The 20,536-nt window shown below is 47.4% G+C and overlaps 1 protein-coding gene across 25 annotated transcripts in view; it reads left to right on the forward strand.

Moving 5' to 3' along the window:
* C2CD5 (C2 calcium dependent domain containing 5) overlaps positions 1 to 11,310 on the forward strand; it is a 98,912-nt gene extending 87,602 nt beyond the window's left edge. For 13 of the 25 annotated variants that reach the window (XM_060279182.1, XM_035128239.2, XM_035128232.2 and 10 more), the window contains 5 exons: positions 1,479 to 1,520; positions 3,292 to 3,393; positions 4,319 to 4,506; positions 8,633 to 8,779; positions 9,862 to 11,310. In XM_060279182.1, coding sequence (XP_060135165.1) covers positions 1,479 to 1,520; positions 3,292 to 3,393; positions 4,319 to 4,506; positions 8,633 to 8,779; positions 9,862 to 10,005 — 623 coding nt within the window. In that variant the 3' untranslated portion in view covers positions 10,006 to 11,310. The remainder of the gene's footprint in view (positions 1 to 1,478; positions 1,521 to 3,291; positions 3,394 to 4,318; positions 4,507 to 8,632; positions 8,780 to 9,861) is intronic. The other 12 variants (XM_060279180.1, XM_060279181.1, XM_060279185.1 and 9 more) reach the window with 3 other exon arrangements.
* The last annotated feature ends 9,226 nt before the right edge of the window (positions 11,311 to 20,536 follow it).

The following is a 20,536-nucleotide window of genomic DNA, read 5'->3' on the forward strand; positions in this document are numbered from 1 at the left end:
GAGGAAATGCATAGGAAAGAAACAGTTCAGCAGATTTGAACCATGTGATGAAACTGCAGGGTATGAAACCATGATGGTGGTGATGAGGGCTTAGAATTGTGCACCCTGCTTGGAGTGACACTTTTAGTGGAAAGCGGAGAGTTATAGCAGAGTCAGGATTCAGTAATAAGATTTATATGGGAAGAAGAGACGCATAGAAGCTATGAAGGGGGAGCATTAGGCAGCAGTGCAGGACATAAAAGTCCCTTACCCCACAAAGAAAGGCAGATACAGTATAGATATAGAGAAATAGATAGTTTCTTAGGAATCCCAGATTCTGCTCACAAACGTCCGGGGATTTTCAGCAGCCTTGCTTGCATTTGTGATTATACATTAAAGCTCCAGTTCTGTAATTATACCATGCACTTATGGTAGAGTTCACAGAAGTAATTTGGCTCCCAACATTCGGGATACTTAGAAAGAGAAGAGTTCTGCATGCTCAGCATCTGCTTTAAGTTCTGAGAGGGAAAAAGCATTCCTTGCAGTCTTTTGCTGACAAAAATTTTATGAGAGAAACTGTCCCACAAATTTTAATATTTATCATGTACAATTTTAAAAGGTTACACACCTTATGAATTTAATCTGTGTCACAAACTTGTACTAGCTGTTAAAATTTCCCCACCAATTAGTGGGGTCAGTTTTACATACTGTACTGTACTTGCAAAGATTTTCCCTTTCTTTTCTTTCTTTCTTTCTTTCTTTCTTTCTTTCTTTCTTTCTTTCTTTCTTTCTTTCTTTCTTTCTTTCTTTCTTTCTTTCTTTCTTCTGTTGGGCTCAGTCTTGGCTTCTGCAGGGGAGCAAAATGGCTAAGTCAAATATTTAGACGTCATTCTTTCCAAGGTTTTTAGAACTTGCTTTCTGATTTTATAACCACATGCATAAGTGCATCATTCTATCGTTTCTTCTGTTTCTATTCTGTGATTATCAATCCTTTCTCCCTCTGCTTTTTCAGTTTAGCTGCCTATTCCATCAATGTTAATCCTCCATGTTAGGTTAAGCATTAACCCTTATTCTTGTGTAGCCATTCTATACATTTAGGTGCTATGCTATGGAGCGTAGGCAGTAAATGTAGTAGCTTCGTAGACTACATGGTTCTCTTTTTAATAGTTGTAGTTCAGATTTGCAATCCCTTGCTATTTTTAAACAGAGAGCCTTCTAAGCATGGAAGGCCATAGAACTAGAAGAGAATCTTTTTAAGGTGATATCCAAAGACACTTTGCCAAGAAAAATAAATCCCTCTTGAATGTAGTACAAAGTTTACTGTATTCTGTTGTGAACAATAGTTGTGCAAAGTTAATGTTGTGTGAAATAAAACCAGAAAACACAACAGAGGGATTTCTCTAGATTACTCATTTAAAAATTGACATGAAATAAAAATCTGTATTAATATAGTTAATGTTTCTTATGTCATATCAGTGGAATTCATTTTGTCTTATTAGAGGACCTGGAGAATGCAAGTTCCCACACAGCTGTCCAAAGAGGTGAGTTTCCTTGATTTAGCTATAAGCCAGAACAGGGGATGCATTCCTGGCTCTGTTCGGGGTACACTTGGGATGTGGCTTCAAGCATTCAGGAAGTATGTACCAGTTGCCTTGGAAAGCATGCTCTGATGTGGCTTATTGATATCTGAATATGCTCATCAAAGTATTTTTATATACATTAGGGATAGCTAGAATTAGAAGTGACGGGTAGTCTTATATTGTCGCTTTGTCTTCCAGAACAATTTTCATAACTGGTTGTTCAGTTCTTCATCTTGCTTTAATGTTATATTGAATTCCTCAGTTGTTGTTGTTTTTTACAGAGGACTGGAAGGGGATGGAACTAAAGATCAGTTAATACATAAACAATGCATGCTGTTGTGGAATTCTTGATAACAGTCTTGGTGCCTGCCTAGGAATACTCAGTAATCGGGGGGGGGGGGGACACACCAAACCTTCAGTTTTCACTGCAAGGAAAAGGAAGAGGTGTTTCAACAGCACAAACAGGGGCTTACGTGAGGTATATTTTATCTTTATTTCCTGCTTATCAAGAGGAATTCTGTGATTTTTAAATTAAAGCTCAGCTGAAAACAATTTTTAAATTAAAGCTCAGCTGAAAACAATTTTAAATTAAAGCTCAGCTGAAAACAATTATTGAACTTATGATCTAGTGAGCTGGTCCAGGAAGCTCATAAACTTGGGTTTAAGAGTTTGAGTGGCCATGCAAGGCACCCCAGGTCTTGGGTTCAAAACATCAAAGTTGTTGCCAAAAGGGTGTAAATACTTTTCATTTATTTGTTTAAAAGATTTGTCTCGTATGGCTACTGTCAAGGGTGGGGTGTGATATCCTAAGGACATTATAACTATATGGGAATTCCCTCATTCATGTGGACCTGTGCCGGTTATTTTATTTTATTTTTTTAAAATAAAGGATATTTTCACTGTATGTGCACTTCACACTGGTTAAGACAGTCAGCAGACCCCATTCAAACTGCAGCCAGCAAGCTCTCACCCAGCAGGGATCACATTGAAGAAAGAGCTGTATGAAACAGCATGTGGGGACCATGTACACTGGTGCCATGATTTGTACAGTCACAGTGATCCTCCAGATCAATTCGTTCTTGCAAATTGCGGCAACTGTGTGAATCTGTTCATGTGATCTCTGCTTCCTTGCAGTCCCTGCTGGTGGCCCTGCAGACTCCCATAGGCAGTTTGTGTGGGACCTGTCTAGTGTCTGCTCTGGACCAGTGCCTGAAATTGGTGTATCTGGGGAGTGGAAGGTACTTGCGCAGTATCTTCCTGCTGATCGTCATACAGCAGAAGGCACAATTTGTGCTGCCTTGTAGAAGCCTCCACAGTGATCCCAAGCACTGTAACTTTCAAAAATGTTGGACATAATTCACAGAATCATCAGAGTTGCCAAAAGGGCGTCTCTTGAAGCACCATCAAGCACTCTGAAAGCATTGTTACAGAAAACTGCAAGGCAGTCTTATAGCAGCAGGTACTCTTTTGAATTCACTGCTGCAGAAATGGATAAAACAAGATAAGTGTGCATTTTCATATGGATGACGTTTCTAGATGTTCATACTACATAGGTGAATCATGTCCTTCCAGTAATGTCCAAGCAGAGGCAAGCACTGTGTTTTCTTGGAAAACCACTTATTCTTGGATGCAGATAATTGATTCATCAGAAGGAGCACTGCAATGGGCAAAGGGGCATCACCCATATTTTTTTCCTTTGTTTTTCCTTTTGTTTTTCTGTCTGTGTTTCCAGCAACATCAGTTGATTACAGTTCCTTTGCAGACAGATGCAACAGCTGGATAGAATTCATTAAACTGAAAGCTCAGACCATAAGGCGTGGATCAATTAAGACAAGTAGGCGGTCATTTCTACCACATTCTGATCATTGGAAGCGTAGTTCTGATCTCTCAGTGGCAAAGGGTGGAGCTTCCTACCCAGTAGTGGCATTGCAAAATCAGTGTCCGAGTGTGAAAGCTGCAGACACGCAGCGTCTGTTTTGAAAACATTAACGCCAGGTTGATTTTGGAGCACATTGTTCTGTGCTCCAAAAGTAAATTGCCAATAAATATATAGGTGATAAATAGGCTTGTGAATTGTGCAACTAAAAGGTATACATACAGTGTGGCAGAAAGTGTATGTATACATCAGTGAAATTCTTCAGACTATGCAAGGATCACCTGCTTGATATTTGTGGCAGCAATCACTGAATTACAAAGTGGTGAGTTTTTAATTTTTGTTTAAGTAGTTCAGTGGCTGCAGGTATGACTTTTGCTTTAGTTACTCAAGATGAAGATTTACCTGGAAGCTGACAGCAATGAAGAATTTGTCCAAAATTTGAAAAATGCTGGACTGGAGAAACGTGTCAACTTTCACACTCTTTCCCCGTAGACTTTTTGTCGTCCCCTCTAGCAGAAATTTTTACCAAATTGTGATACCTTTCCCAACCACTCCCTCCCTCCCTCCGCACTTCCTGTGTCTTCAATTTATAACTGATCATTTGTATGTGCAGCTGCTGGCCTCAGTGTTTTCTTTTGCAGGAATGCTACTCTTCTTCCAAAATTAAATCCCATTCAAGCTTTTTGTCTCTTGTTTGCATGTGCTGCATGGTTATATCTTTTCTATGGCTGAGCATCACGGGCAGCTGAATGTTGTCACCAAGCTATGTGGAAACCATGAAGAAGGCTTAATCTGCTGGAGCGACCGATGCAACTGTCCATATATTGAGTAGTTATTCTCTGTCTGTTTTCCTTCCTTCCTTCCTTCCTTCTGCCATTTGTAGCCATTTCATTCGACAAGCCAAGTCCATTGACAGAAGGACAAACCCGTCGTTCTGGCCCATCCGGCATGAGTTCCACTGTGCCAGTTGTTAAGATGACACCTCTTTCTTTCATTGCTGGGGCAAAAATAACCAAATACCTTGGAATAATCAACATGTTTTTTATACGAGAAACCACTTCTTTGCGTGAGGTAAGCTGCACTGGAGTTCGCATTTCTCTCATGGCTAACATGGCTGATCTTGGGCTTTAGTTATGCTGGGTGCAAGGGATGGAGCAATCCAGAATTAACAGAAACATAAAGGGCATAAGTCTTGCTTGAGCAGGGACCATTCCAGATTATCATATCTCCATATACCGTGTTTCTCATATTATAAGTCATGTCTTATATTAATTTTTTCTTCAAAAAAACACGACATGGCTTATTTTTGAGGGATGTCTTATTTTTTAATAAAGTGCACGCGGGCGCTGTTTGCCGGGCTTGTCAAGCCCAGCAAACAGCGCCCGCCGATCTTCGGTGACAGGCGGGGGTGGGCGGAGAGCGGAGAACGATCTCCGCTTCCCCCCACCCCCGCCTGTCACACAGCACAGGTCGGCGGGCGCTGTTTGCCGGGCTTGTCAAGCCCAGCTAGGAGCGCCCGCCGATCTTCGGTGACAGGCGGGGATGGGGGGAGAGCGGAGAACGATCTCCGCTTCTCCCCCACCCCCGCCTGTCACACAGCACAGGTCGGCGGGCGCTGTTTGCCGGGCTTGTCAAGCCCAGCTAGGAGCGACCGCCGATCTTCGGTGACAGGCGGGGATGGGGGAAGAGCGGAGAACGATCTCCACTTCCCCCCCCACCCCCGCCTGTCACACAGCACAGGGCCGAAGATCGGCGGGCGCTGTTTGCCGGGCTTGTCAAGCCCAGCAAACAGCGCCCGCCGATCTTTGGTGACAGGCGGGGGTGGGGGGAGAGCGGAGCACGATCTCCGCTTCCCCCCCACCCCCGCCTGTCACACAGGACAGGTCCGAAGATCGGCGGGCGCTGTTTGCCGGGCTTGTCAAGCCCAGCAAGGAGCGCCCGCCGATCTTTGGTGACAGGCGGGGGTGGGGGGAGAGCGGAGAACGATCTCCGCTTCCCCCCCACCCCCGCCTGTCACACAGGACAGGTCCGAAGATCGGCGGGCGCTGTTTGCCGGGCTTGTCAAGCCCAGCAAGGAGCGCCCGCCGATCTTTGGTGACAGGCGGGGGTGGGGGGAGAGCGGAGAACGATCTCCGCTTCCCCCCCACCCCCGCCTGTCACACAGGACAGGTCCGAAGATCGGCGGGCGCTGTTTGCCGGGCTTGTCAAGCCCAGCAAACAGCGCCCGCCGATCTTTGGTGACAGGCGGGGGTGGGGGGAGAGCGGAGAACGATCTCCGCTTCCCCACCCCCACCCCCGCCTGTCACACAGGACAGGTCCGAAGATCGGCGGGCGCTGTTTGCCGGGCTTGTCAAGCCCAGCTAGGAGCGCCCGCCGATCTTCGGTGACAGGCGGGGATGGGGGGAGAGCGGAGAACGATCTCCGCTTCTCCCCCACCCCCGCCTGTCACACAGCACAGGTCGGCGGGCGCTGTTTGCCGGGCTTGTCAAGCCCAGCTAGGAGCGACCGCCGATCTTCGGTGACAGGCGGGGATGGGGGAAGAGCGGAGAACGATCTCCGCTTCCCCCCCCACCCCCGCCTGTCACACAGCACAGGGCCGAAGATCGGCGGGCGCTGTTTGCCGGGCTTGTCAAGCCCAGCAAACAGCGCCCGCCGATCTTTGGTGACAGGCGGGGGTGGGGGGAGAGCGGAGCACGATCTCCGCTTCCCCCCCACCCCCGCCTGTCACACAGGACAGGTCCGAAGATCGGCGGGCGCTGTTTGCCGGGCTTGTCAAGCCCAGCAAGGAGCGCCCGCCGATCTTTGGTGACAGGCGGGGGTGGGGGGAGAGCGGAGAACGATCTCCGCTTCCCCCCCACCCCCGCCTGTCACACAGGACAGGTCCGAAGATCGGCGGGCGCTGTTTGCCGGGCTTGTCAAGCCCAGCAAACAGCGCCCGCCGATCTTTGGTGACAGGCGGGGGTGGGGGGAGAGCGGAGCACGATCTCCGCTTCCCCCCCACCCCCGCCTGTCACACAGGACAGGTCCGAAGATCGGCGGGCGCTGTTTGCCGGGCTTGTCAAGCCCAGCAAGGAGCGCCCGCCGATCTTTGGTGACAGGCGGGGGTGGGGGGAGAGCGGAGAACGATCTCCGCTTCCCCCCCCCCACCCCCGCCTGTCACACAGGACAGGTCCGAAGATCGGCGGGCGCTGTTTGCCGGGCTTGTCAAGCCCAGCAAACAGCGCCCGCCGATCTTCGGTGACAGGCGGGGGTGGGCGGAGAGCGGAGAACGATCTCCGCTTCCCCCCCACCCCCGCCTGTCACACAGCACAGGTCGGCGGGCGCTGTTTGCCGGGCTTGTCAAGCCCAGCTAGGAGTGCCCGCCGATCTTCGGTGACAGGCGGGGATGGGGGGAGAGCGGAGAACGATCTCCGCTTCTCCCCCACCCCCGCCTGCCACACAGGACAGGTCCGAAGATCGGCGGGCGCTGTTTGCCGGGCTTGTCAAGCCCAGCAAGGAGCGCCCGCCGATCTTTGGTGACAGGAGGGGGTGGGGGGAGAGCGGAGAACGATCTCCGCTTCTCCCCCACCCCCGCCTGTCACACAGCACAGGGCCGAAGATCAGCGGGCGCTGTTTGCCGGGCTTGTCAAGCCCAGCAAACAGCGCCCGCCGATCTTTGGTGACAGGCGGGGGTGGGGGGAGAGCGGAGAACGATCTCCGCTTCCCCCCCACCCCCGCCTGTCACACAGGACAGGTCCGAAGATCGGCGGGCGCTGTTTGCCGGGCTTGTCAAGCCCAGCAAACAGCGCCCGCCGATCTTTGGTGACAGGCGGGGGTGGGGGGAGAGCGGAGAACGATCTCCGCTTCCCCACCCCCACCCCCGCCTGTCACACAGGACAGGTCCGAAGATCGGCGGGCGCTGTTTGCCGGGCTTGTCAAGCCCAGCAAACAGCGCCCGCCGATCTTTGGTGACAGGCGGGGGTGGGGGGAGAGCGGAGAACGATCTCCGCTTCCCCCCCACCCCCGCCTGTCACACAGGACAGGTCCGAAGATCGGCGGGCGCTGTTTGCCGGGCTTGTCAAGCCCAGCAAACAGCGCCCGCCGATCTTTGGTGACAGGCGGGGGTGGGGGGAGAGCGGAGAACGATCTCCGCTTCCCCCCCGCCTGTCACACAGGACAGGTCCGAAGATCGGCGGGCGCTGTTTGCCGGGCTTGTCAAGCCCAGCAAACAGCGCCCGCCGATCTTTGGTGACAGGCGGGGGTGGGGGGAGAGCGGAGAACGATCTCCGCTTCCCCCCCCACCCCCGCCTGTCACACAGGACAGGTCCGAAGATCGGCGGGCGCTGTTTGCCGGGCTTGTCAAGCCCAGCAAGCAGCGCCCGCCGATCTTTGGTGACAGGCGGGGGTGGGGGGAGAGCGGAGAACGATCTCCGCTTCCCCCCCCACCCCCGCCTGTCACACAGGACAGGTCCGAAGATCGGCGGGCGCTGTTTGCCGGGCTTGTCAAGCCCAGCAAGGAGCGCCCGCCGATCTTCGGCTCTGTCCCCCGATGCGCGACGGCTCGGGGAAGCAGGCAGGGAGCTCCTGCTGGGTCCCGCGCCTTCGCCTCTCGCTCGGTCAGGGCTACACGACATGGCTTATTTTCGGGGTATGTCTTATTTTTCACCAACCCTTAGAAATCCTGTCATGGCTTATTTTTTGGGGATGCCTTAAAATATGAGAAACACGGTACCTTCACTATAAGTACAATCCAATGCACAGTTGAATTTTGTGCTCTTTTTAGCAGATTAACCCAGCCCCTTGGTTGTGTGTTTGCAGAAAAGATCCACAGTATAGCTCTGCTAGATAATTTGAAAAATATGCAGGTATGCTATTATAAGGCAACAATAACAGCAAACGCTTTGGGAGCCTAAGCAAATGGTCACACAGTCCATCTGTTCCTTGTATGGTTTTGAATGCTATTTGTGGTTTTTAATAGCTTTTTTGCTGATAAATGAGACTGTTTACTTGGAGGTTTGAAGTGGTAGTTCTCAAAGTATGTGTTAACTCTGAATGATTCTTTAGAAGACTTTGTAAGAAAAATGACACAACTCTTTTGGAACAACTGCTGATTAGTTTTCACTTGTTTAGAATAAATTTGAAACTAAAGAACAGTAAGTGTTGTGGATGGTTTTACTAGTGCCTTTCCACTAAAATGCGTGTTGGTGTGTTTTTATAGGAGGGCGGTGTAAGCGGTTTTCTGCATGCATTCATTGCTGAGGTCTTTGCAATGGTAAGGGCTCACGTGGCAGCTCTCGGGGGAAATGCCGTTGTCTCTTACATCATGAAGCAGTGCGTGTTCATGGAGAATCCAAACAAAAATCAGGTAAATGGTCCTTGAAGAGAACACTGTATGTCTGGACATAAACGGTCAGGGACCGGAGAAGCCTGACAGCATTTGCAATGTACTGGCATCCAGGCAAGGTTCTCCTAACTAATCAGTCAAGAACTCCTACTAAGACAACAACCTACCTGTTAATCATATCATGTTACGTGATTGACAGGATGGGTTATCCCACTCACCTGTCAAAGGTTGGCCCTCGGGAGTGGGGGCAGATGACAGTCTGGCTCATGTGTCCAAAAGGGTCCCCCACCCCTTCTCTAAAGGGTTTGTGACGGCTCCTAGGCCTTAAAATGGAGCCATTAGACTTTTCATTTGTTCGTAGCTGCTGGAATTCTTGGCTAATAAACATGGCTGCATGATTTGGCTCCATTTGTGTGTGAAGTCACAATAGATGCACAGGGAATGGAGGACTGCATTTTCCAAGAAACATCACAGTTTTGATAATATATATATATATATATATATATATATATATATATATATATATATATATATATAATATCCCCACTTTTTAAGGACAGGAGTCTTAAATCCCGATAAAAAAGGAACAACTGCATTTATTGCACTGGGCTACAAAGGCCTTTTGAACAATGTGTACCATTCCAAAATGGACGTTGGCAAATTGTTGATTTGTAGCTTTCTGCTGCGTCAGCTTTCAAATAAATTGAAAGGGAAACACATGAAAAGTGAGCCTAAAAAGGCTGAGCATCCTTAGCTTGGAGAAAAACAAAGTTTATTTGTTGGGGCTGTTAGGGAGGGCTAATTCACAAAATTAGCTGGTGTAGATGTAGGGGGGGGATTATTTACTCAGGCCATTTCACACAGAAACCATCTGTGTGATCAGAAGCCTCTGAATCTCTTTAGTTTTGGCCTCTGCTATAACCATCTGCAGAAAGCTCCTTCTCTGCTATCATTGCTGCAGTTGCTTCTGGCAGCAGAGAGGTACAAAGACCTTGTCCGGTAGCAAGAACTTCTTTGCACATTTTAAAGTTCTGTGTAAACAATAAGATTCTGTTAAAAATCTACAAGATATATAACTGGATGCCCGCTTTCTGTCTTTGCAGGCACAGTGCCTAATAAATGTCAGCGGAGATGCAGTAATCTTTATACGTGAATCGGAATTGGAAGGGGCAGCAAACCAGCTCTCCACAAATGGCTCTCAACCTACCAATTCAAAAGATGCCGTAAGCTACAACATGAAGAAGTGAAATGGCTTTAATTATACCTCGAGGTTATCTTCAAAGTGTCAGATGCCATGGCTTTGATTTGTTTCTTTTCAATCAGCAACAATCCTTATATTAAGGACTGTTCCGTTTTGAGGCAATCATAAATACTGTCCGTCAGATTTCGTAAGAGCCCCTGTGCACACAAAAGAACAACTGTCTAAAGGAAGAACTGAAAATAGCAGATGTTCATCAGAACTGAAGTCATCAGGATATCGCCCTGTATATTATAGGGCCAGAACAAAAAAATCTTATCAGAAACAAATGTTACTAATTCTCAGAGGGGGGAAGAGGGGATTTATATTACAACTGGAATATAGCTGAGAAGTTCAAATCTCTCCATGTGTTTTGAGAAAGGAAAAGCCAGTTCCAACAGCACTGCCAAATATGCAACGTGCAAAGTAAACATAGCTTTTGGAACTAGTGACAATCATCGCCAACATGAACTGGACAGACTGGATGTAGCTGCATGTTAAAATATTTTTTTTTCATGTTTGTGAACTATTGAATATTTTTGTATTGTACATTTTTTATTTTAAATTGTTAAATAGAATTATGATAAAATAACTGGTTCAGATAACTATTGACATTTTATGTTATTGGAACAATAGCGGTAGATCAAAATCTGCTGTCTGAAGTCTGTGAAATCCTAGCTGCGCCTGAAGAGGAAATCAGGGCTTTGGATTTCACAGGTTGCAAATACAAGGAAACTTGGAGAAAGAGCAGTATTCTAGAAAGGCCACCACTCACAGATGGTGTTAAATATGGTACCTAGGAAGATGAGGGTTGCTGCAGTAAACAGAGGATTAGAGACACGCAGAGGGATTTGATAGAATATAACAGTCCATAGATCTGAGAAACTGCTATTAACAGATGCAATCCTAGACACTTGCATGCCTGGATAGGGGAGATAAATGCATGCTGAAGCATGAAATATGTTTTGAAAGTTTCTGTGGCAGCAATCACTTGGCTGAACAGGCATGCCACTTTTATTAAAACTGGCTTGCCTCTTCAACTGGTGAGTAGCTGTAGGAAGAACTTTGAAAACCTGTGGATGCACTTCTTCCCTCACTCATGGCCATATAGGAGCCCAGCTGAAGTGTTTTCGATGGCCTCCCATGTGGAACTTGAAGAAAAGTTGTAAACTTGAATGTAAATAGATGACATTTTGCTAGATATAGGTACAGAAATTATCTATTTGTCCAATTCAGAGATTCCATTGTAAATGAGAATGATGAAATCACATTCCTATTTGCATAATAAAGCTTCTTTCTTAAAAAAAAAAGATAATCCTGATTTGCTATTTGGGAGATGTGGTGAGGAGGTAAGCATGCAATGATTTTTGGGTGGGTTGTATCAATTGTATATTTTGCATTAGTCATGTCAGAGAATACCCACTGAAATTAATGAATTTAGGCCCCTTAATTACAATGGGTCTATAACCACATCTCTCAGTCTCTAGTGGCTTTGTTGTAGAAATAGCTAGAAGCAATTTTGGAACACAATCCTTGGAGCTGCTTTGCAGAGATACGTTGAGGACATACTGATTGCTAGATTCTCACAGGTTGTGGAAGGTAACTAATGGGTGCACTAACAGAAAATTTAAATGAGCCCCCCCCCTCAAAGTTCTGTGAGTGACATCCAGCAGGTAGGGTCTCAGCTGGCTTACTAGATGGAGTTGGTGACTTCTTGAAAGCTGACAGAGGCAGTTTTCTTGATTCTTTTATCTTAATTCATTTCTAACTCCTAAAAATCAATGTTGTGTACTGTTGACATTTTATTTTTTCAATTGCTGATGATCTGCCAGGAAATAGCCTGACAGATGAAAGCTATTTTTCATTCTAGTCCTCTGAGAACCCCCGGTTCCATTTAGTTAACGCATTGTTTTCTTTGCTTTAACATCCACCATACTTGGCGGTAACTTTTTACCAGCCTTTGTTGGATAGCATACAGAAAAAGGGAATGGCAACCTCCGTCTCCACTGTGGGGAAATGAATGCTCAACCAAAGGCAGAGCACAGGCCATTCTTCTTAACCTCCTGGCAAGGAAGTGCCGAGCGCTGGGGGCTGGTCTCTGTTGGGACTGATAGGGAAAGAAGGCAGAGGAGCCAACAGTAGCTGGAGCCAGAGCTAATAGCAGAATATCTGAGACTTAATTATTGTGGTCTGCATCCAATACCAGCTTTGCACTGGCAGAAAACACTTCTTTTCACCTAGTTGTCACCAATCCCTTCTACCCACTTCAGCTCCCCTTGTCTCCTCTGAAAAGGTTAGAGGAACCTCCAAAACATGTTCAGGTATGTCACAGAGGGTGGTAGGGAATGGATGGTCACAGGGCAGGGATATGGAAACTCAATGCCCTTCAGGCCTCTCTATCTGGCCCTTGGGACATTCTCCGGGCCTGCTTAGCCACGCCTCTCACTTTGTATCCTCCTTGACTGTTTTTGCCTGACTGGAACCTGTCCTTGAACTCTGATGATGTCTTCCGCTTGCCTGGACAGAAAGTAGGGGGGGGGGGTTGGTTGGTTGCGAAGAAACTTAGCCTTATAGGTAAAATTCATGTTTACGGCTCTGAGCAATTTTGACTCTGGCCCTGTCCACCACTGGCATGTGGCCCCTGAAAGGTCCAGAAGGGAATGTGGCCCTTGATTTGATAAAGGTGTCCCATCCCCCAATGTAGGGGGGAAATGCTTTCCACTAGTGCAAAGCAACTACAGTGGTGCCTCGACTTATGAAGGCGATCCGTTCCGTGGTGCTCTTTGGGTGTCGAATCCTTCGTAAGTCTCCATTTTGCGCATGCGCAGAGCGCGCATGCGGTGAAAATACTTCCGGGTTTGCGGACTTCGTAAGTTGAAACCTTCGGAAGTTGAAGCATTCGTAAGTCGAGGTACCACTGTATTGGATAACCCTGTAACTTCTGAAGACAGTGGTTTTCCTGAGTCTCGGCTAAATACATGCTCTTCAAGCCTTTTAACAGCAGTGTGAGGGAGAGGACTGTGATAGGCAGATTGACAATAAGAGTGTTGCATAAAGTTGTGAACTTTTAAGAGAACACACCTTTTAAAGGAGATTCTGAAGCTTGTCAGAGATTTCTTATGCCTAAAGGCACAACAGCTGCTAGAGAGTTGTTCCTGCTGCTGTTCCTGCTGCTGTTTAAACACCGCCTAAGGTCCCTGGAAAGAACCCTGGTTACAACAACGAAAGCACAATGTTAAAGGCAGTTTAATAAAGCTACTTACAATCACAAAAAGAAGGCGGCACTGTCTATAAGGGGGCTGTAGAGACATAGGCAGTATTTTAGATATTTGGGGCCTGCGTCATTCAGGGCTTCAAACTGTAACCTTGAATTGGGCCAAGAAATGAATTCTCAAGCCTCTGTATTTTGGAACAATTGCAGCAGGAAGATTAGCAGCAGTATATAAGTATTTATAATGTTGCACATGACGCTTTACAAAGAAGAGGTCTCTAGCCCAAAGGGCTTACAAATCCTTTTGAAGATTGAAACAATAGAAGATGTAGGGGGAAAAGGCAGGAGTAAACCTGAGTCTTCACAATCAATCTTTTAGTTACAGTTGTATTGGTTTTTCAGAAAAGTTGTTTTTTGAAATGGTAATGAAAATCCCTTATTGAATGCACAACTTGATTTAAAACCTCGTTGAACATGCTACTCCTTCCCTTAGGATCCCAGTGGGACACACTTGCATCTGCTAAAGCAAGCAAAGAAATAAATCGTTCTCATATTTACTGGAAGCACCTTTTGTGGAAGACGGCTTTCCAAACCTGATGGACTTCACGTGTAGGCTGTCAAAGTGGTCAGAGAGGGGAATGGGCAGACTTTGCTCAGACTATATGGTACAACCCAGATTCACCCAATTTCTCACTACGGTATATGAGATCCAGCAGTCATGCACCTTGCGGTCCTGCCTATAATGCACATCAGGTTCCCTTCATGCCACTTGAACAGGAGGTAATTTCTGAGAGCAGAAATATGTGTTCCTTCTACCAAAAATTAACAGCCACCGTAAATGTTGCCTGCCTATCAAAATGTATGCTATGATTTATGGAGGGCTCTGTTGGTGTCTATTTTCCCGGTAAACGTATGTTGTCTGTTAAACGTTTTAACACTGCCATCTGGTCTAATTAATGACTTGCAATAGTTGCCTTCTCTAAACATGAGCACTACCATGTTGCAAAACATTTGTTGCTGCGCCTGTAGTGAGACAAGGTAGATTCTTGTCTTCTGGTAATCAAAGAGCTCGTCTGAACACTGGCTCCCCATTTGGATGTTGGGGCAAGCAGTAGTCCAACAACATCTGGAGGGCCACAGGTTCCCCATCCCAGGCTCAGCCCATTCTAGACCACTCCTTGTTGTAGGAACATAGTAAGCCTTATTACAGTCTTGCCATTGGTCTACATTGGAGGATGGATGGCGGCTAACAGATTGAGGCTGAATCCCGACAAGACAGAAGTACTGTTTGTGGGGGACAGGAGGCGGGCAGAAGTGGAGGACTCCCTGGTCCTGAATGGCGTAACTGTGCCCCTGAAGGACCAGGTGCACAGCCTGGGAGTCATTCTGGACTTACAGCTGTCCATGGAGGCGCAGGTCAATTCTGTGTCCAGGGCAGCTGTCTATCAGCTCCATCTGGTACGCAGGCTGAGACCCTACCTGCCCGCAGACAGTCTCGCCAGAGTGGTGCATGCTCTAGTTATCTCCCGCTTGGACTACTGCAATGCGCTCTACGTGGGGCTACCTTTGAAGGTGACCCGGAAACTACAATTAATCCAGAATGCGGCAGCTAGACTGGTGACTGGGAGCAGCCGCCGAGACCACATAACACCGGTCTTGAAAGATCTACATTGGCTCCCAGTACATTTCTGAGCACAGTTCAAAGTGTCGGTGCTGACCTTTAACGCCCTAAATAGCCTCGGTCCAGTATACCTGAAGGAGCGTCTCCACTCCCATCATTCTGCCCGGACACTGAGGTCCACTACTGAGGGCCTTCTGGCGGTTCCCTCATTGCGAGAAGCCAAGTTGCAGGGAACCAGGCAGAGGGCCTTCTCGGTAGTGGCGCCCACCCTGTGGAACACCCTCCCATCAGATATCAAAGAGAAAAACAGCTACCAGATTTTTAGAAGACATCTGAAGGCAGCCCTGTTTAGGGAGGCTTTCAATGTTTAATAGATTATTTTATTTCATTTTCTGTTGGAAGCCGCCCAGAGTGGCTGGGGAAACCCAGCCAGATGAGCAGGGTATAAATAATAAATTATTATTATTATTATTATTATTATTATTATTATTATTATTATTATTTTATTATTATTATTATTATTGACTGACACCAGCTCTCCTGAATCTCGCCATCCTTTCTGGAGATGGTGGGGATTGAACCTGAGGCCTTCTGCAATGCAAACCATGTGCTATGTCTCTGGGTTATGACTCCCTTCATATTATCTGTTGTTGGTATCCATCTGTCTTGAGAGACAATGGCGTTTGCCTTCAGGGGTGAAGTCAAAACACTGTGTTAGCAGCACTGAAGTGACCTCTGCAGGGTGCAAGCCTGGGCAGCATATATGTAGGTCCTGGGCTGCCCAGTCGACAAGACCTCTCTCTTGACCTCGCTGATGTGGTCCAAAGGAAAGCAGAGCAAGACGTTTGGCACTGGCTTGGCTGCAGGAGTTGTCGGAAGAAGGCATACAAGGTGCCATCCAGCCATCTTAGGGACTCCACTCCACTCTGGATTTGTGTAGGGCTCACTCCTGATCCTTTTCTTCTCCTGAAGATATATCCTGCAAGGTTTAGGATCAGAGTTTTCCTTCTCCTACATAGGCTATCTTCCCAGGTTGGTGAGCCCTATCTGCCCTTCACTTCCCTCTAGGGTTGAATCAATGGGAGCCCACATGAAATAAAACAGAACATCTTAGAAGTATGAGCTATAAGGATTGTCACAGTGGCCTGGGTGGGCTACTTCAGAGTAACGACTCCACACAGCTCTGCATTTTATCCTTTTATTGGTGCTGTGTATTTACAGTGCTAAAGGCAGTGCTATTTACAGAGAGTGGCACATCTTGTCAGTCTTCTTCAGTACCTCCGAATGGAGGTTGGCGCGTTTTCCTCCAGCATTAAAGCTTGGGGAGACCCAGCCTCTTCCCACGACGTTTCTTGCGCAATTCCGGAGTTGGTGGGATCGGCCTTCCCCCCTTGCTCCCCCCTTCCTGTCCCACCTTGGGCAGTGGCTCTGCTACCTTGCCTGAGCCTCGGACACCACTTCCTGCTTCTCCCTTGAGTCGGAACTCTCCCTGCTTTCCCCAGCGCTCGGGGATGGGCTGGAGCTCAAGATGGGAGGGACCTCCCAATATCCTCTGTCCCTCACAAGGATGAAGCACATTTTGCTTCCTGAGGTAGAGGACAAGATGGCGCCTCCCATTCCATGTACCAAGAGCTGATCCAACTAGCAGTTGAATCTCACTTAGACACTGGCAGTGTGGCAGTGTTCTCCACCACACCTATGGACAGCAAGCAGTTGAAGGGCTCAACCTGACAGCAGCTACCCAAATGAATGCTGTAGCCCCAGAGCATGGGAGGTCTCCTGGAGATACCTCCATACTTAGATGTGACAGCCACTTTGGGCAGGCCAGGCCAGGCCACATGCCACACACAGAGACCTGCTCACTTTCAAAATGATAGGCCCTCAAACCCCAAGTTGGCTATTAGATGGAGCAAGCGGGACCTTCAGCATAAAGTTGCAATGAATTCTCATGTTCCTCATAGGAGTGTTCCCATTCAGCCATTTCTGTTCAGGATTCTCTCTCCCCAGCCCAGTTCCTCAGTTTACCTTTTCATCTGGTGCCCATGACTACTGAGCATGAAGCTACCTTGTGCTGAATCAGTCACTTGGTTCCTCTATCCCAACTCTGCACCCTGACCGGCAATTGCTCACCAGGGTTTCAGGATCTTGCCCAATTCCACATTGAGATTGAACCTCGGGGCTTCTGCATGTGAGACAGATGCTCTGCCGCTAAGCTATGTAGATGTTTTTGTACCTCTGGAAACCCCAGTGTTTCTGAGCCATCCTATTTTGGCTCCATTTCTATTTTCACATACCATAGAGTTGGATGGGTCCACAAGGGACATCAACTGAACTACCCATGACAGACGGCAATCTAACCTCTGCTTAAAAAACATCCAAGGAAGAGGAGAGTCCACCACCTCCCAAGGGAGTCTGTTCCACTATTGACAGCTCTTACTGTCAGAAAGTTCTTCCTGATGTTTAGTCAGAATCTCCTTTCTTATAACTTCAAGCCATTGGTTCAAGTCCTGCCCTCCAGAGCTGGAGAAAACAAGCTTGCTCCACCTGAGTTTGCTATTAAAGGGTAAGATGGTGATAGCTGGGTGTTAAATTGCAGTTCCGAAGCTTGCCTTTTTTGCCGCACCTTGTTAACACTTGCGGTCTGTTTCTCGGGTGTTTGATCCTTGCTCACACAGGTCGCCTTACTGACCAGGCAAGTTGGGTCCCTGTGGCCTGAGTGATATTGCTGTGTGCACAAACTGGGCTTGCTGCTATCCTGGTGCTGTTTTGCCACTTTGCTCTCTTCTAGCCAGTCTGGCATCGTGATGCAGACAATCGATGGTTCAGCACTGCCATATGTGAGAGGAAATTAGCAGTCATGCCACCCTGGAGGCAGAGAGGAAGGCAATGGGTGGTATTCTTTAATCCCAGCAAGGCTGCTTCTGGAAGAAGGGGAAAATGAATATCAAAGGAAAAGATCAGAGGCTCTCAACAGCCTCCAAAGACAGCTCATAGACCATAATTTGTGACTCTTCAGCATGTATGATATATATATATATAATGAATGCACGCAGGTTACATTTTGTTCCAGTGGCCCACCTCTTCTGCTATTGGCTGCTGCTCTAGCAGGAGGTCACGGGATGCTAATAAACATTCTGACTTCACAGGGTGAAGGTGCCATGAATGGAATGCTATAAGTCAGCAGCAAGAAGGACCAAGGGGGAGGAAGAGCTGTGTGCTGTTAACGGGAAGGAGGCAGCGGCACTGGTTCTGGGCAGCCAGGAAAGATGAAGACAAACTGAATGGGGAGATGGTTAAGGAAAAGGGATAGGACAGGAAGCAGCTGATCACAGGAATGGGTCTGCCATGACCCCAGACATCCAGTAATTAAATCAAGTAATCTTGATTTCAGCAAGGCCTTTGACAAGATGCCCCATGATATTCTTGTAAAGAAGCTGGTAAAATGTGGGCTAGACATTGCTACCATTCAGTGGATTTGTAACTGGCTGGCTGGACCGAACCCAAAGGGTGCTCATCAATGGCTCCTCTTCATCCTGGAGAATAGTGACTAGTGGGGTGCCACAGGGTTCTGTCTTGGGCCCAGTCTTATTCAACATCTTTATCAATGACTTGGATGATGAGCTTGAAGGCATCCTGAGCAAGTTTGCAGATGACACCAAATTGGGAGGGGTGGCTAATACCCCAGAGGACAGGATCACACTTCAAAATGAGCTTAACAGATTTAGACAACTGGGACAAAGCAAACGAGATGAGTTTTAACAGGGAGAAATGTAAAGTACTACCCTTGGGCAAAAAAAATGAAAGGCACAAATACAGGATGGGTGACACCTGGCTTGAGAGCAGTACATGTGAAAAGGATCTAGGAGTCTTGGTAGACCACAAACTTGACATGAGTCAACAGTGTGATGCAGCAGCTAAAAAAGCCAATGCAATTCTGGGCTGCATCAATAGCAGTATAGCATCTAGATCAAGGGAAGTAATAGTGCTCTGGTCAGACCTCACCTGGAATACTGTGTCCAGTTCTGGGCACCACAGTTCAAGAAGGATACTGACAAGCTGGAACGTGTCCAGAGGAGGGCAACCAAAATGGTCAAAGGCCTGGAAACAATGCCTTATGAGGAACGGCTTAGGGAGCTGGGTATGTTTAGCCTGGAAAAGAGAAGGCTAAGGGGTGATATGATAGCCATGTTCAAAGGATGTCATATAGAGGAGGGTGAAAGGTTGTTTTCTGCTGCTCCAGAGAAGCGGACACGGAGCAATGGATTCAAGCTACAAGAAAGAAGATTCCACCTAAACATTAGGAAGAACTTCCTGACAGTAAGAGCTGTTCAACAGTGGAATTTGCTGCCAAGGAGTGTGGTGGAGTCTCCTTCTTTGGAGGTCTTTAAGTGGAGGCTTGACAGCCACCTGTCAGGAATGCTTTGATGGTGTTTCTTGCTTGGCAGGGGGTTGGACTGGATGGCCCTTGTGATTTCTTCCAACTCTATGATTCTATTATTCTACATACCTATCTATGATGGGGTCACAGTAAGACATAACTCATCCTCAGATGCTTCCCACGTGACAATCAGAGCCATTTAGTTCTCTGGGATGGGGGGTAGCGGACATTTGACCTCTCTGTTAATTAAAATCAAGCTGCCAAAAAAGTGTGGGAGGGAAATCAATATGATTGAAGCCAAGAAATGTCATGTGAGTGGGCTTTAAAGGTGCTATGCCCAAATTGCAGCATGAATTCTGGCTGGTGTTGAAAGGGAATAAAAAAGAAACATGCCTTTCCCTGCAAATCTTTGCCACTAGCTGATTTCCTGCAAATCTCCCCTGCTGCTTGAAAACATCTGCCTTGAAAACATCTCCTGCAAATCCTAACAGCTCTCCACAGAGGAAACCACCATCTCCTTGATGGGAACTTAGATGTCTTGGCCACAAGTGTGCGCCAGAGAGCAAGGCTAGCATGGAGACAGGTGGGCCCTCATTTGCCTTGTGCTTGATGATGATTTTGCATTGAAATCTGTACAGTGGTACCTCAGGTTACAGACACTTCAGGTAACAGACACTTCAGGTTATAGACTCCACTAACCCAGAAATAGTACCTTGGGTTAAGAACTTTGCTCCAGGATGAGAACAGAAATCGTGCTCCGGTGGCACGGCGTCAGGGGGAGGCCCATTAGCTAAAGTGGTGCCTCAGGTTAAGAAAAGTTTGAGGTTAAGAACGGACCTCCAGAACGAATTAAGTTCTTAACCCGAGTTACCACTGTACATTCAAGATGTGCCCCTGTTCTCCTTACACTGGTTTGATGCCATGCTGACCTAGCAAGATTAGCACAACACCCACACCCACCCACACCCTTTTCCTTTCTGATCAGCTTGGCTTTTATCAATCTGCGTCTGGAAACTGCAGCCCCAGGGGGATAGATCAGCAACACTGGCCCATGACGTATGTGGATGTCTAGACATATATCTGGGAGCAAGTAGAGTGCTCAGCTTGTCCCACAGAGCAGGATACACCTGTACAATAAATGCTCTTCTTGGGAGGTGAAGGATGAATCAAGAAGAGGTTGAACTGGGAGTTTATCTGGAGGTTATGCTTACATGAGCGTAAGCTAAACAGCATTCCTACATGGGAATAAGCCACAGGGTCACACGCCTATCTAGTAGGCTTTGCTAGCTGCAGCAACTAGTACCTACTCATTTTATTTTACAATTCACAAC

The sequence above is a fragment of the Zootoca vivipara genome, chromosome 10, assembly GCF_963506605.1.
Source record: "Zootoca vivipara chromosome 10, rZooViv1.1, whole genome shotgun sequence".
NCBI lineage: Eukaryota > Metazoa > Chordata > Lepidosauria > Squamata > Lacertidae > Zootoca > Zootoca vivipara.